General features: G+C 54.9%; 1 protein-coding gene across 1 annotated transcript in view; it reads left to right on the top strand.

Moving 5' to 3' along the window:
* The window catches only part of CFAP99 (cilia and flagella associated protein 99), a 54,087-nt gene that overhangs the window by 27,139 nt on the left and 12,701 nt on the right, over positions 1-14,247 (top strand). The window contains exons 3-11 of the mRNA XM_019657946.1: positions 2,240-2,384; positions 3,353-3,447; positions 4,342-4,454; positions 5,270-5,451; positions 8,463-8,539; positions 10,215-10,340; positions 11,318-11,389; positions 11,649-11,740; positions 12,404-12,608. Of these exons, the coding sequence (XP_019513491.1) occupies positions 2,240-2,384; positions 3,353-3,447; positions 4,342-4,454; positions 5,270-5,451; positions 8,463-8,539; positions 10,215-10,340; positions 11,318-11,389; positions 11,649-11,740; positions 12,404-12,608 (1,107 nt within the window). The remainder of the gene's footprint in view (positions 1-2,239; positions 2,385-3,352; positions 3,448-4,341; positions 4,455-5,269; positions 5,452-8,462; positions 8,540-10,214; positions 10,341-11,317; positions 11,390-11,648; positions 11,741-12,403; positions 12,609-14,247) is intronic.

The following is a 14,247-nucleotide window of genomic DNA, read 5'->3' as shown; positions in this document are numbered from 1 at the left end:
GGAGCCTGCCCAGGGGGCTCCTGCACACGCCGGAGTCTGGTCAGCAGGCGTGGAGCAACACTCTTGGGCCACGGGACTCAGATCTGTCTGCACTTAGTGCTCGGAGCCCACTTCTCACCCTGTTGCAATGTACCACTCCCTCCACACTGAGTAGTGCCCAGGTGGACCACAGCGTCCTCTCGTGGATGAAGGGGAAACGCTCCTTCTGCTGTCAGTGGACTGTCAGTTTGGTGAGGCCCGGGTGTCCTGCTCTTCAGGCCACAAGCAGGCAGTAACATCTATGTGTGACCCCAGTCCTGTTCCCCCCTTAGAACCTCTGTGTGTCCACTCATCGGCCTAGGGCCTCCCCAGCCTTGCTGACTCCTCCTGTTAGTCAGACTGCTTTGGATTGTAAATACAGGACAAAGCGGCTCGGTCTTGCTTAGACAACAGGGAGCTGGCCGACTCTCATGGCTGAAGTAGGATAGGCTTCAGGCATAGTTTGATCAGGGTTCCAGCTCTACTTCTCTGTGACTATCTCTACCCAAGTCCCCCTCTATGGGTCAGCTTTATCTTTGGGCTAATTTCTCTTATTGTATCAAAACACCTAGGCCTCATACCCACATCCACACTGTCCAGGGCATGACAGGATGTCCAGGGCCGAGGATTCTGGGAAAGTGTGATTGGACCAGCTTGGGTTGCATGCCTACCCTGGAACTGATCGCCAGGACTGGGACGCGATGTTCTGACTGGTTGTGGGCTCTAATTCAGACACCTGTGGTAGACTCGACTTTCCAGAAACAATCTCCTAACCAATAACTGTACGGAGAGCAGTGGGGTGGCACTGGGAGGTCACAGGTCCCAGCCTCTTCCCACCAGCAACCAGGTCTCATGACATCTCTTCCCAGAGAGGCTTTCCATGAACCCCCACCCACACCGGTTCCTCACTTAATTTCCTTCTCATTGACCCCAGCTCCTTTTCGTCATAGCAGCAATTAGATTTCATAATTGTCTAGTAATTTGTGGGTCTGCTCATTATCTGTCTCCTTTGCCAGACCTCATCCATCTTATTTGTTCCATGTTCCCAATGCCTGGCACAGTCCCGGCTCAAATTGGACCCTTGGTAAATATGTGTTGGGTGGATGGATAGATGATGGATGGATGGATGGATGGATGGTGGATGGATGGGGGATGGATGGACGATGGATGGATGGATGGNGGCTGTAAATGGGGAGGTTGTTCCCACTTCCACCACTGCACGTACCCCTGCCCTGAACTTCCTGTATGTGGGAATGGTTTTCTTAGGTTCCTGGGAGTGTAATGACTGGATTAAAGGGCATGGAAAATAGAAGGTTCTGGAAACATATTTCCAAACAGTTGACAGGAAAGCACCAACGGCACCCACCCCCACCAGCCTTTCTCATCACTGTCCTGGCAATAGTAGATGTTCTTATTTCTTATTTTCAAAAACTTAATTACTTTTCTGAATAGGTGATGCACGGCACATACAAGTCATAACCCCAAACGGTCCCAAAGGGTACGTGGGGAAAAGTCAGCCTCCTCAACACCGGCCGCTCTTCCCCGGAGAGAGTGTCCCTCTTCCTGCGACCTGCTCACCTCTCACGGACTTCTGTTGTTTGTCACTCCTGATTTTTCTTTTTTGATTATGTTTTTAATCATTCGTTTGACAACCTTTATAGGAGCTTCCTCTTTTTTGTTGTGTTACCGTCGTAACCATTTCTAAGTGTCTAGTTCAGCAGCATTACGTGCATTCACATTGTTGTGAACGTCCCCATCGTCCATCTCCAGGACTCTTCCATCTTCCCAAACTGGAACTCTGTCCCCACTAAACAACTCCCCACCCGCAGCGTCCCCAACCCCGGCCACCTCCATTCTGCTTTCTGTCCTGGGAAGTTGGCTCCTCTGGGGACCTCTTGTGACTGGAATCACACAGTATTGGTCTTTTTAATGCCTGGTTGTTTTCTATGTTTATGCCTGTCCTTACCCTCTCCCTGCTGTCACTTCCCAGGAGAACCTGTGGGACCAATTCCTGAGGGGACCACCCACTGTCCACTGTCCTGACTGCCCTGGGAGGCTGTGCTAATGCAGCTCTTGCCCAGCACATTGGGGCACCTGCCCCCCTCCTCACTCTTGCTCCGCGTTTAAGCCCTCCAGGGGTCCCGAGTGCCCATATCTGGAGGCCACTGTCCCCTCCCCCGGCCCTGGCCAGCAGCTCCCTCCCGGTCTGTTTCTCTTCCAGACTCTGAGCCCCCAGGAGCAGGCATTCATTTTGGAGGTTCTGTCCGGGTGCCTGGAGTACCGGAAGTTACTGACCATCGTGGTGGATGCCTTCTACGTGCGGGACGGCCGGTTCTGCCGATGGTCAGACTACAACATATTCCAGGGTAGGTGCCCGTCCTGGCTGGCTGGATGAGTCAGGGCCCCGTTTCCCCTCTGGCTCTGCTGGGCACTGCCTCCCTGCCCCCAGAGCTCTCAGCCCTCACTTCACTTGGTCCTCTCGGATGCCAGCCAGTGAGCAGACCAGGGTCCTCCTTGCAGACATGGAAACAGACTCCAGGCTCAGGGGTCCAGGCTCCAGGGGACAGACCTCGGGCCCTGCTGCCCGAGGGAGGCACTGCCTGGCTGAGAGAGAATGCCCCAGAAAGCCAGCCCTGGTGAAACGACGAGCCTTTATCAGCTGCGGTCCTGACCCCCCACCCGAGGACTGTGGGCAGAGCCGGCCTTATGGCCGCGTCCAGACTGTCCTGAGGGGGCTGAAATGGGAGATGTCCCTGCCCCGGCTTCCTGCAGGCTGTCTGCTCTCATGGGGTGTGGTGACCATTGTGGGCCGGTGTCCCTGTCCAGGAGGAGAAGGGATGGGGACTGCAGGTGCTCAGAGGCCCAGCTGGGTGGCCTGATGCCCCTCAGCTCAGGTTGCACAATGGTCGGCAGTGTGTCAGGGGCCCGCGCACCTTACGGGCAGCCCCTGCCTAGGAGGGCCTCACCTAGGACGGGGAAGTTGGAGCTCCAGCCCCCAGGAGGCACCTCGGTCCCTCAGAATCCACACACTGAAAGCCACTGTGATTTTACTCGTACCGGGAGCCTCTGGAATTTCTGAGGACTTCCCAAATGAGATCTTATCCATGAAGGGCTTTGTGAAGCCACAGAATGTCTGGGACGACATCGTTTGTATGGTGTCCTGGTTACCACTGCCACATGGGCGCCACACAGACCTTCGGCTTGTGGTTTCGCACCCCGACCCTGCCTCTGGCTGACTCCCCAAGATGAAACACTGGGGGCCTGGGGGAAGGGACCCCAGTGTCCCTGTAGTGGGGCGTGCCCGCCCCTCCTCACGCCCACCCTGTCTCCTCAGTCATCTGCTACCTGGCCACTTTCCAGCTGGCGGAGCTCGGCTTTCAGCTCTTCTGCAGCATCGTGAAGTCCCAGCCTGCAGACAAGATGCATAAGGTGACAGGCCCCCACCCCCACCCCTGCCCCCGCCAGGAGCTCTCTTCTCAGACCCTAGGGCAAAGGTCGGTCCACTCTAACCTCGCACCTCCCCGGCTCATCTAACAGAGAAACTCTGCTGCGTTTGTTCTGTTTAGAACAAACCCGCTCCCTCTCGTCTCTGCCCTGCCATGTGTTCTTCCGTCTCCGGGGAGTTTGAGTCCCACCCTCACTGTCCCAGGGGGTGGTAGCTGCTGAGTGTCAGCCACTGGTCGGGGCAGGGAGTCCTTGGCTGGTCATAGCCTGGGCCTCTGGAACCTTCCTGGGCCCTTTCTGACTCGTGACCAACCTCCAGGCCCAGGGCAGCCTCTCCTCCCTGCCAGGGGCCGTGGGAGTGAGTCCTGAGCAGGCCCCGAGGATTGGCACCTTGGATAGGGTGGACAGGCTACCTCCCCGGGCCCTCCCACTGGCACAGTGCTGGGCAAGGTGGGCAGATTGCAGAAAATGGAGCTGTTCCACTCTTGGAATTCCAGAGCCTGTGGGGGTGGGGGAGGCAGGCAGCTGTCCCTCTGTCCCCACCAAGAACTCTCTGGAAGAGGGGTGTGGGCCTCCAGGTCCTGGGGGGCTGGCTGGAGCACAGGATCCCCTCAGCAAGGACATGACCTGCTGGGCTGTCTCTGAGGGCCCAGATACTGTGAGCAGAAGCCCTTGTGGTGGGGGGCAGCTCCCCCAAAACAGGTGCCCCAGCCCAGCAGAAGGGAGGGGAGGGAGTCTGTCCTGAGGGACCTGCTGCCCTTTCCTGTGCCTCAGCCACGCCTGCCCCCTCGGCGCTGACTCTCCCCGGGAGGGGCACTGGGGCTTCACCAGGCATGGGGGTCTGGGCCTGAACCCCCACAGCTCCCACCTCTCTCTCAGTTCCTCAGGTTCTTCTTCAACCCCTTAAACCTGTGCTCGTGGATCAAGGACGAGTGGAGCCTGGTCTATGAGATGGCGCACGTGAAGGAGAACTGGATCCACCCCCTGATGAGGTGGGCCAGGCCGGGACCCCTGCACCCACTCCCAAGGGCCTCTGCGGGTCCCCTGCCTGCTCACGGGGGGGCCCACCTCTGGACAGCTGCTCAGCTGGTTCTAGGGTGCCGCACCACCCCCATATTCAGCTTCCCCTGGCCGTTCGGGGACCAGCCCCGTCACAGCCTGTCCCCTCCCTGCTGGCCATCAGACATGCCCTTCCTCCCACTGGGGTCAGTGGTCCTCAAACGGGGGCAGGAGCTATTTCAAACCATGCTGTCTGTGCCCAGGTCGGTGATGAAGGGCTGTGCCTGCACGGGGCGTGGGGCATGAAAGGGGGCCCTTCCCGAATTCCGGCCCCGGGGCACCCGCCCAGCCCCCGCAGCCCCATTCCCGCCGGCGCCAGCTGCAGCCCCAGGGGGGTCCTGTTGAGTCGCCTTCCCACTCTCGGCTTCCTTCCTCCGTGCCATCTGCTCAGGCCCAGATTAGCTCCGTGTCCCAGCTGCTGCTTGTCCTCAGAGCCCCCCAGGATTCCTCCAGCGGGGGTGGGCCCTGCCCCCTCCTCCCAGCCGCCACTCACCTAGGAGAATGATGCGGCCGGGCCTCAGTTTCCTCATCTGTGCTAGGGGAATGCTGGTCTGTGTGACTCCGGGGTGTGGCTGGCACAGCGCCTGCACAGCAGTAGGCGCTCAGTGAAGAGTGGCCGTGGTGCCATTGTCACCCCCGCCCTGAGGTGGACCCACGCTCTTGGGGGCCCTTTGGATCCCAAGGGCCCTCTCCTTGTCGACCTGCTTAGGAAGTGACCCTCAGCACTTCTTCCACGTTTGCCTTCAAGATGGCAGCCGCAAGTCCAGGAGCTGATCAACCAGTTGGAGGGGGTGTTGGCCAATCAGCCCCCTCTTGCAAAGACCAAGGCCAAGGTCACAGAGCCCAAGAAGTTCAACCTGACTGTCCCCAGGCCCTGCGCCATTCCAGTGCCCGAGCTAGTCCCTGTCCTGGCCAAACCAAGANTCCCATGCAGGCAGGGTGTTCTGTTACCTGTGTAATGAGCACCCAGCTGACATTCTAGCAGGAAGGGGCCATAAACCAGCAGTGTGTGCTGCTGGGTGAGGGGGCTGGGCAATCTGACCATGAGGGGTGGTCAGATGCGTCTCAGGTCAGGTAGCGTCTGAGAAAAGACCCAACGGGTGTAGGGGAGCAGGCATGCTGGGAAGAGCGCTGCAGGCAGAAGGAACAGCCAACACGGAGGCCCTGAGGCATCCCACATGTTGGAGAAACAGAGGGAGGCCTGTGCGACTGGAGTGGGGACTCGGAGCTGACCAGCCTACACAGGGCCTCACTGGCCATCGTAAGGACTCTTCTGGAAGGTTGTGAGGGAAAATGGACATAATATGACTTCCATTTTAAAAGAGCCGTGTGGCGCCTGGGTTGGAAGTAGAATGGAAAGGGGACAAGAGGAGAAGCCAGGGCATGGGCTGCATCAGGGACGCCCTCCCCGTGGACGGGCCGCGACGGCAGTGACAGCGAGACCGGTGGCAGGAAGAGCTCACAGGCTTGGTCTTAACAGCTAGAGCAGGGTGTGGTTCCTGAGCTGGGCAGGCCGGGAGGGGCAGGCGTGGGCAGCACCTCAGGTGTCCAAGTGGGGAGGTGGGGCAGGAGCGGACAGAGGGCCGGCGGGCGCACATCTGGACTCAGCACGTTTTCAGCCTTGACGCCGAAGTGCAGATCGTGAAGGAATGAGGTGGGAGGGGTGGGCCCTGAGGCCCCCCTACAGTGGAGACATTGGAGACGTGGAGGAGGGCCCTGTCTGGAGCCCTCGGTGCAGGTGGTGGGCAAGAGAACATGGTTACCTGTACCAGGAGGAGCCGGAAGCCAGCCCAGCACCTGACGGACACAGAGATTTCACTCCGGAGCCGGGGGAAGGGCTGCAGAACCCGAGTCTGGGGTGGCATGGCTTTCCCATGTGCCCTGCCCACCGTGCTCCCCAAGTTCCAGGTCGGGACATGAGGGAGCTGCTGCTGCGGGCGGGCCTCCGCCCAGGGTGGCGTCTCTCACCTCTGCCCAGGGAGCAAGAGAGGCTTTGTGTCCTTTCCCTCCCATCATCCTGCAAGCGTGTCAGCAGAGCGGGCTGGAGACTCTGGAAGGAGAGACGGTGACACCGTCTGCCGAGACGCTATCTGGATAGTCCTACTCCCACTGGAGGCTCCCCGAGATCTGGTGGCTTGTCCATGATCCCTCAGGTGATCTCACTGCTCCGCTGTTTTCTTAGCATAAAAGCATCAAAAAGGAAAAGATTTGACCTCAAAAAATAGGTACAACTTCTACATGCCAAACAATATTTTACACAAAGTTAAAAGGCAAGTTACAAACTCCTGACAAATAGCTATCACATTTATGACCCTCTTAGTTGCCATAATCTATCAAGAACTCATAAAAATAACTAAGAAAAACATTGTCCCAATAAAAAAGTTAGTCAAGAACATAAATTGATAATTCACAGAAAAGAAATACACATAAATGTCCAGTAGACGTACAAATGTCACTAATAACAAAAAAATATATATCCAAAATAAAACAATGGGATACGAAAATTTATCTAATTGATTGGAAAAAAAATTTTTAATGTCACTGCTGGTGAGAGTTTATTTTTATGTGTTTTATGTCTGTTGGGGTCACGGTCTCCATTTCCATTTTATACTCTGTTAACTACTTTGTAAGTTTGGGAAGATTTTNGGCACTTTAGGTCCCCAGAACTTACTCGCCTTCTAACTGAAACTTGCTGGCCTCTGACCAGCATCTCTCATTTCCTGGAAGCACCCTCTACGCTTTGTGATTGTGAGGTTGACTCTTTTAGATCCCACATATAACTGAGATCACACGGTATTTGTCTTTCTGTGTCTGGCTTACTTCGCTCAGCGTAATGCCCTCCAGGCCCATCCATGTTGTCACAAATGGCAGGATTTCCGTCTTCTTTGAGACTGAATATATTCCATTGCTTATATACACACCTCTTCTTTACCACTCGCCTGTCCATAGACGCGTAAGTTGTTCCGGGTCTTGGCTACTGTGAATAATGCTGCAGTGAACATGGGGGTGCAGATATCTCTTCAAGATAGTAATTTTATTTCCTTTGGATAAATACCCAGGAGCGTGGTTGCTGGCTCATAAGGTAGTTCTATTTTTAACTTTTTGAGGAACCTCCATACTGTTTTCCACAGTGGCTGCACCAATTTACAATCTCACCCATCCCTTTTCTCACATCCTGCTGACACTTGTTATCTTTTGAATTGCATTTTCCTGATGATTGTGATGCTGAGCATAGGTGCCTGTTGGCCATCTTTATATCTTCTTTGGGAAAATGTTTGTTCAGGTCCTTTGCCCATTTTTCTCATCAAGTCACTTTATTTTTTACTATTGAGTTATATGAGCTCCTTATGTATTTTAGATATTAACCTCTTATTGGATAAATGGTTTGCAAATATTTTCTCCCATTCCATAGGTTGCCTTTTCGTTTTGTTGTTTTCTTTGCTCTGCAGAAACTTTTCAGTTTAATATAGTCCCATTTGTGTATTTTTGCTTCTGTTGCTTGTGCTTTTGGTGTCAAGTCCAAAATAAAAAAAAACAAAAATTCATTGTCAAGACCCATGTCAAGGAACTTTTCCCGTATTTTCATCTGGGAGTCTTCTGGGTTCAGGTCTCTGTGCTGTCCTCATACCATCACCCCCGACAACGTGGCCAGGCTGAGGCCCCAGGCTCAGCTCAGCTCACCTCCTGGTTCAGGCCTCTTTCTTTACCGCAGTTCTACTTACTTGGCATAAGACTCCTGGAATGTTCTGGTAGCCCACTTTTTTTTCACCTGGTATTTCCATACAAGCATTTCTCCAACTTACTACAATTTTCAAAAGTACTTTTTTAAATACACTATTTGTTTTGAAACAGTTTTAAGAGTTACAGAACACTTGTAGAGGTGGTACAGAGTTCCCATACCCTCCCCAACTAGCTTCCTCTGCCGGTAACGCTGTGTGCAGGCTCCTGGCTGCCACAAGTAAGCACGCGAATAGGAGATGGTTCTGGAGGTCCTGAAGACCTCAAGTCCAAGATCAAGGTATCAGCTGGGCTGTGCTCTCTGCTCAGCCCCTCAGGGAGAGCAGGGTCCTTCCTGTCTCTTCCAGATTCCGGTGACCCCAGGAATTCCTTGTTTTGTGGCAGCCTTACCCCAGTCTCTGCCTCCATCTTCACACGGTTGCCTTCTCTGTGACTCTCTGTCTTCTTTTCTTATATGGACCCTTGTCATTGGATGTAGGGCCCACCCTAAATCCAGGATGATTTCATCTTGAGATCCTTCTACTTATTAGATGCAACTAGTTGGAAATACGATCACAGTCTGAGGTTCCAGGTGGACATGAATTTTGGGGGACACTAACTCACTACAGCATGGTATAGTTGTCACAACTAAGAAACCAACATTGGTTCATGACTCTTAACTCCACACTTTATTCAGACTTCATCAGTATTTCCCCACTAATGTTGTTTTTCTGCCCAGGGTGCCACCCAGGACACATTATGTTGAGTTGTCATGTCTCAGACTCCTCTTGGCTGTTAGAGTTTCTCAGACTTTCCCTGCTTTTAGTGACCTTGACAGTGTTTAGGAGTGTTGGTCATGTATCCCATAGAACGTCCCTCAGCTGGGGTGTTTTTGATGTCCTTCTCATGACTAGACTGGGGTATGGGACGAAGTCCACAGAGGTAGGGAGCTCTTTTCATCATATCCTGTCAAGGGTGTCTACTAGCCACAAATTTATGACTGTTGATGACCTTGATCACCTGGCTGGGGTCATGTTTGCCAAGTTTGTCCACTGCAATTATGCCCCCTTTCCATTTTGTACTCTTTGGAAGCATGTCTCTAAGCATTGCCCACACTCACAGAGGCGGGCTGTTCCTAGGACCGCTGCATGGGAGCTGCTGTCTTCTCCCCACGTACTCATTTACTCAGCCACTTATTTATACCAGAGTGGGCCGTGCCCGTTTATTTTATCCCTCGTGTTATAATCCAGTAGGCGATTTTGCCACCAGCTTTGGCCCCTGGCAGCCCTTGTAGGTTCGCTCCATGTCCCTTTGACATGCCCTCATCCTGTTGTTCTGAACACTCCCTTACTTCCTGGTCCTATAAAATGCTCCAGGCTTGTGTGTCCCCTGCCCCAGCCCTAAAATGACTATTTCTCCACGAGGCCTTGTTCCCTTTTCTTAGAAGACCTGGAATGAAATTACACAGCATTGTAGGAGATGATCACGAGCCATTCTTGGACACGCCAGCAAACTGTTTTACGAAGGGATGACTTCGTACCCTCAACCTGGCGTCCAAGCAGTCCTCAGGCTGCTCCCCCACCTACCTGTAGCTGAAGCTGAGCTCCCAGTTGCAGAGACTTCCAGCGGCTGGGAACCCAATAGGTCCCCAGCAGCACAGGGCTGGTGACGGATACAAATCCCACAATGTCCTTTGTAGGGTCTTGCAGACTGAAAGCATTATTCTTGGTTGTCCACAATAGCACCAAAGTGGAAACAACCTGAGTCCATCAATGGTAGAATGGATCAAAGAGTTGTGATATATTCTCAAAAACAGCTGTGAAAAGAAGCCAGCTGCACTCCAGGCGTCTAGGTGATGGATGAGGTAGGTGGGGCTAAGAGACCCTCCTCCTGAGCAGAAGAGGCGGCCGGAGCAGGCACACGGACCACCCCAGTTATCTGTGGTCAGTGAGGCAAAACCACGTCCTCTTGTCTAGAGCTGTGCACTTCTGAGGCACCAGGAGAAAGGAGAGCACGGGGAGACCAACCATCCAGACAAGCCCAGGGGGCCGTGNAACCTGGGGGAGATGCGGTGTGCGATGCCTAGGAAGCCCCCCGCACAGGTAAGGTTCCCCCACACACACGCCCACCAGTCCTCATGGTGACACTTTCTCATGTCTAGAAAAGCGGCGACACGATGAGCCACTTACATAGCCTTCCCATGTCAGACACTGGAGGCCAGGCTCCCAGTGCTGCTGGGCAGTGCCCCTCGGGCCAGGCCGAGTGCAGCCGGTGGGCGGTATAGACAGGTCCTAAACTACCGCGAGGAAGCTGTCCATTGGGGTCTCAGGTGTTTCCTGATTTTCATGCTGAGCAAATACTGTTTCTATATGAAGAAAGCCCAAGGTATGTTGGTCAATGAAGAAAAAGTAATGGGAACAGGACGAGGAAGGCTTGTGGTCTGTGGATGCAGCATGGGTGGGTGCTGGCCTGGCCCCAGCCTCCCCGCCCTGGTCCCGCCTGGGTGGCAGCTGGATGACACAGAGATGGGTCCCCCGAGCCGTTGGGGCAGATGGGGCAGTGGGCACCCAGCACAGTAGCGTGTCCCAGGGGGTATGATGGCTGAGTTCCCATGGGGGGCTTTTTACCACCTGTGTCTTGTGGTGCCCACCGTGGAGCTTTCAACAGAGCAGCAGGGCTGGAGCGGGGGGAGGAAACAGACTCAGACTCAGGGAGCAGCCCAGGAAAGGCCATGGGGTCAGCCATGTGGGCAGCTGGGGAGGTGGACCCTGAGCCTGAGACCAAGCCCTCCTGACTGGGATTCACTATCCCCAGCCCCCGCAGTCCCTGTACCTTCTCTGCCCCTGCCCAGGTAGCCCAATGCCCCACAAGGCTTGGGAGACATTGCAGGACAGAGGTGCTGTCCTAGGGGGACCCAGGTATGGCGGGGGGGTGGGCCAGGTGGAACATGTGGATGGGCAGTGGATGGATAGGACAGAGAGGAGTGGGCTGGGCCTCCCAGGGGTGCTGGGGCCCACCGTTCCCAGGGTGCGTTTGGGGGCACTGAGTGGACATAGGTGCCAGGCCCTGACTCCCGCAGGGTTCCAAGAAGAAGCTACAGCTCCAATTCCCCCCCCGAATCCGCAAGACTCCGCAGCTGACCTTCTACAGGGTGAGGGGTGCTCCTGTGGGTCAGAACGGGTGAGGGGAGCCCCTGCGGGTCCGGGCGGGTGAGGGGTGCCCCCGGTACTCACCTCCCAGTCTGTTCTGCCCCTGGGGGCTTGGATGGCCAGAGCTGGAGGCCCCAAGGACAGCCCCATCCTTAACGCAGAGGGAAGTGCCTGGACAGGGGCACCTGTGGAGGGCAGGAGGGCGGGGGCCCTTGCTGCTCCATGGCACTTCACACAGCCAGCCTCTCCTCTTTGCCACAGCCCAACGACGACGTCCCCGTCAAGCTGAACACTGCTGCCATCCTGCGAGAGGGGGCCTTGTACCAGCGACAGGTGGAAAGAGAGCTGCAGAGGTGGGGAGAGGGTGCAGGGGCTGGATCCTGCAGGAGAGGTTGGTGGGCAGAGCACGGAAGGGGCCCTGGTGGCTGTGGTCCTGCAGGGGCCAGGCCTCGAGCAGGCCGGGGCCAGGGTCATGGCTGCATCCGAGAAAGATAACCTCAGCTCAGTGAGGGAGACAGACTGGGTGGCCGCAGGCTCAGCAGATTCCTGGCCTGCCCCAAACCTCCCTCGGGTCATGGCCTCCTCTGGCCCCTTCCTGATGCCCCCTCCCCTAAGCCACCAGTGCTGCAGACCCCTGTGCTCAGCCCATGAGTTGGGAGCTTGGGTGGCTAGCCAGGTGGGTGAGGGACAGACAGACGGACAGGAGGATGGCGGATGGACAGGTGGACAAAGGGATGGCATGTGGACAGATGGGTGGGCAGGGGGATGGCAGATGGACAGACGGGTGAATGGACAAACAAGTGGATGAAGAGAGAGGTGGGAAGATGTGGCTGACGGGCGGATGCACAGGACGGGACAGGTGGGCAGGGGGTGTGTGGGTGATGTGGCTGGTGTTGGGTAAAGGTCAGCTCATGCTGTGAGGGCTACTGTCCCCAGGGGAACCTGTGGCCTCCTGGTGGCCAGCACAGGCCCCATCACAGGAGGAACCCAAGCCCTGGCCCTGCCCTCTCTCTCAGGGTGGAGAAGCTTGTAGACGGGGCCAGGGACTTCTCCGAGTTCCTCGAGTGGCAGAAGAAGATGCAGGCAAAGGACTGGCAGGAGCAGCAGGCTGCGGGCGAGTGCCGGAGGCTGCAGGGGCAGCTCAGCCACGAGGAGGCCGTCCTGGCCCGGCAGCGGCTCCTGCAGGACAACAAGCAGAAGGCCGACCAAAAGAAAGAGGAGGTGACTTGGGCCGTGCGGGGCGGCTGGGGGCCTGCGGGTGGGCAGGCGGGCCTGTCTGACCCCCAGGAGCTGTGGGGTCATGGCCGGCAGTGGGCCTGGCCTCTCCTAGGGTCACTAGCTTGCAGGCTGACCTCAGGTCATTTCCTCCTAAGACCCCTAGAGTGGCCCTGGGCTTTGTCCCCACCTGGACAGCTGCTGGGGGCTCTGGAGGCATTTGCGGTCAGCTGGCCTGAGTGGACTGTCTGGCCAGCACTTCCGGTCCAGGATACCCTTACCCCCACCAGCAGGGCCAATCGGTCCACACATCCACATGTGAAGGAAGACCTGAGGTTTTGGCAGAAACTTCTGTAAGGCTGACATATTTGTATATGGCATGTTTATGTATGACACGTTTGCGTGTCCTCTCCCACAGGAGGGTCTGTGGACGCCCATGTCACCACTTTAGAAGGTCCAGACATATCAGTCCTGGCTTTTCCTCTTTCTAGTGGGGGCTCCAAACGTGTGTTCCCGGAAAACCTGTTCCTGTGAGTGGGCCTCGCAGGCCCCTGCAGCTCTGTCTGTCCTTAGTCACGCACCACTGAGCGAACGCCAGAGGTCAGGGGACACACCGACGTTCACTCAAATTACTTCTTTGATAGACTCATTTGTGTCTGTTTGTACTTAATGTTAGGGTTTGCTTTCCCTTACTTTTCAGTTTACTTTTTTATTTTTATTTATTTTTTATTGAGGAACAGTGTGTTTTTCCAGGATCCATCAGTTCCCAGTCAGGTAGTTGTTTCAATCAAGTTGTGGAGGGCGCAACTCAGTGGCCCATGTGGGGATCGAACCGGCAACCTTGATGTTATGAGCCTGCGCTCTAACCAACTGAGCTAACCGGCCGCCCCCAGTTTACGTTTTTAATATGTGAAGTCACACAAGACAAACAGAGAAGTCTCAATTCTTGTAAGTCTATAAATTACAGCCCTTATTTTTAGTTTCTGGGTTATCTTTTCTGTTTTTCCTTCTAAGCAAACATACACACTTGTAAATACACACTTCTTAATGCCCTTGTCCTTACCTAAAATGCCACGTCTTGCTTTAGCTGCCATGAGTCACGGGCAAGTTTTTCATATTTGTGGAGGTGGATTTTCAAGGTAAATTCTAGACGAGGGATTGCTAAATCAGCGAGTGACTGAGACTGAGCGTGTGGGCTGTCCTGCTGTTTTTGTTTTGTTTGGGGTACATGAGGGGCCACATCATTTTCCATCGGGCTCAAACCATCGTCATTCCCGCAGCACTGGGGGCGGGGCCAGGTCCCCATGGCCAGGTCTCTGTGCCCCCGCAGAGTGCTCTGTGCTGAATTCAGGCGTTTTGTCAACTCATAGGTGAGAAAGAGTATCTTGCTACAGTTCTGATTTGCATTTCACTTATTATTTGTGAACTTGAGCATGTCTTCATATATTTAAGAGCCATTTCTATATCTTTGCTCTGTATACTGTCTGCTCATGTCTTTTGTCCATTTTCTTTCTCCCCCCAGCTTTGTTGGGGTCTGACTGATAAGTAAAATTTGCATATACTTAAGATGTATAACCTGATGTTTTGATGTACATACACATTATGAAGTGGTCACAGTCAAGCTAGTTAACACCTCCATCACCTC

This window comes from Hipposideros armiger, unplaced genomic scaffold (assembly GCF_001890085.2).
Source record: "Hipposideros armiger isolate ML-2016 unplaced genomic scaffold, ASM189008v1 scaffold_282, whole genome shotgun sequence".
In the NCBI taxonomy this organism is placed as follows: domain Eukaryota; kingdom Metazoa; phylum Chordata; class Mammalia; order Chiroptera; family Hipposideridae; genus Hipposideros; species Hipposideros armiger.
The sequence above is the reverse complement of the archived record's forward strand: the minus strand, read 5'-3'. Positions and strand labels throughout refer to the sequence as shown.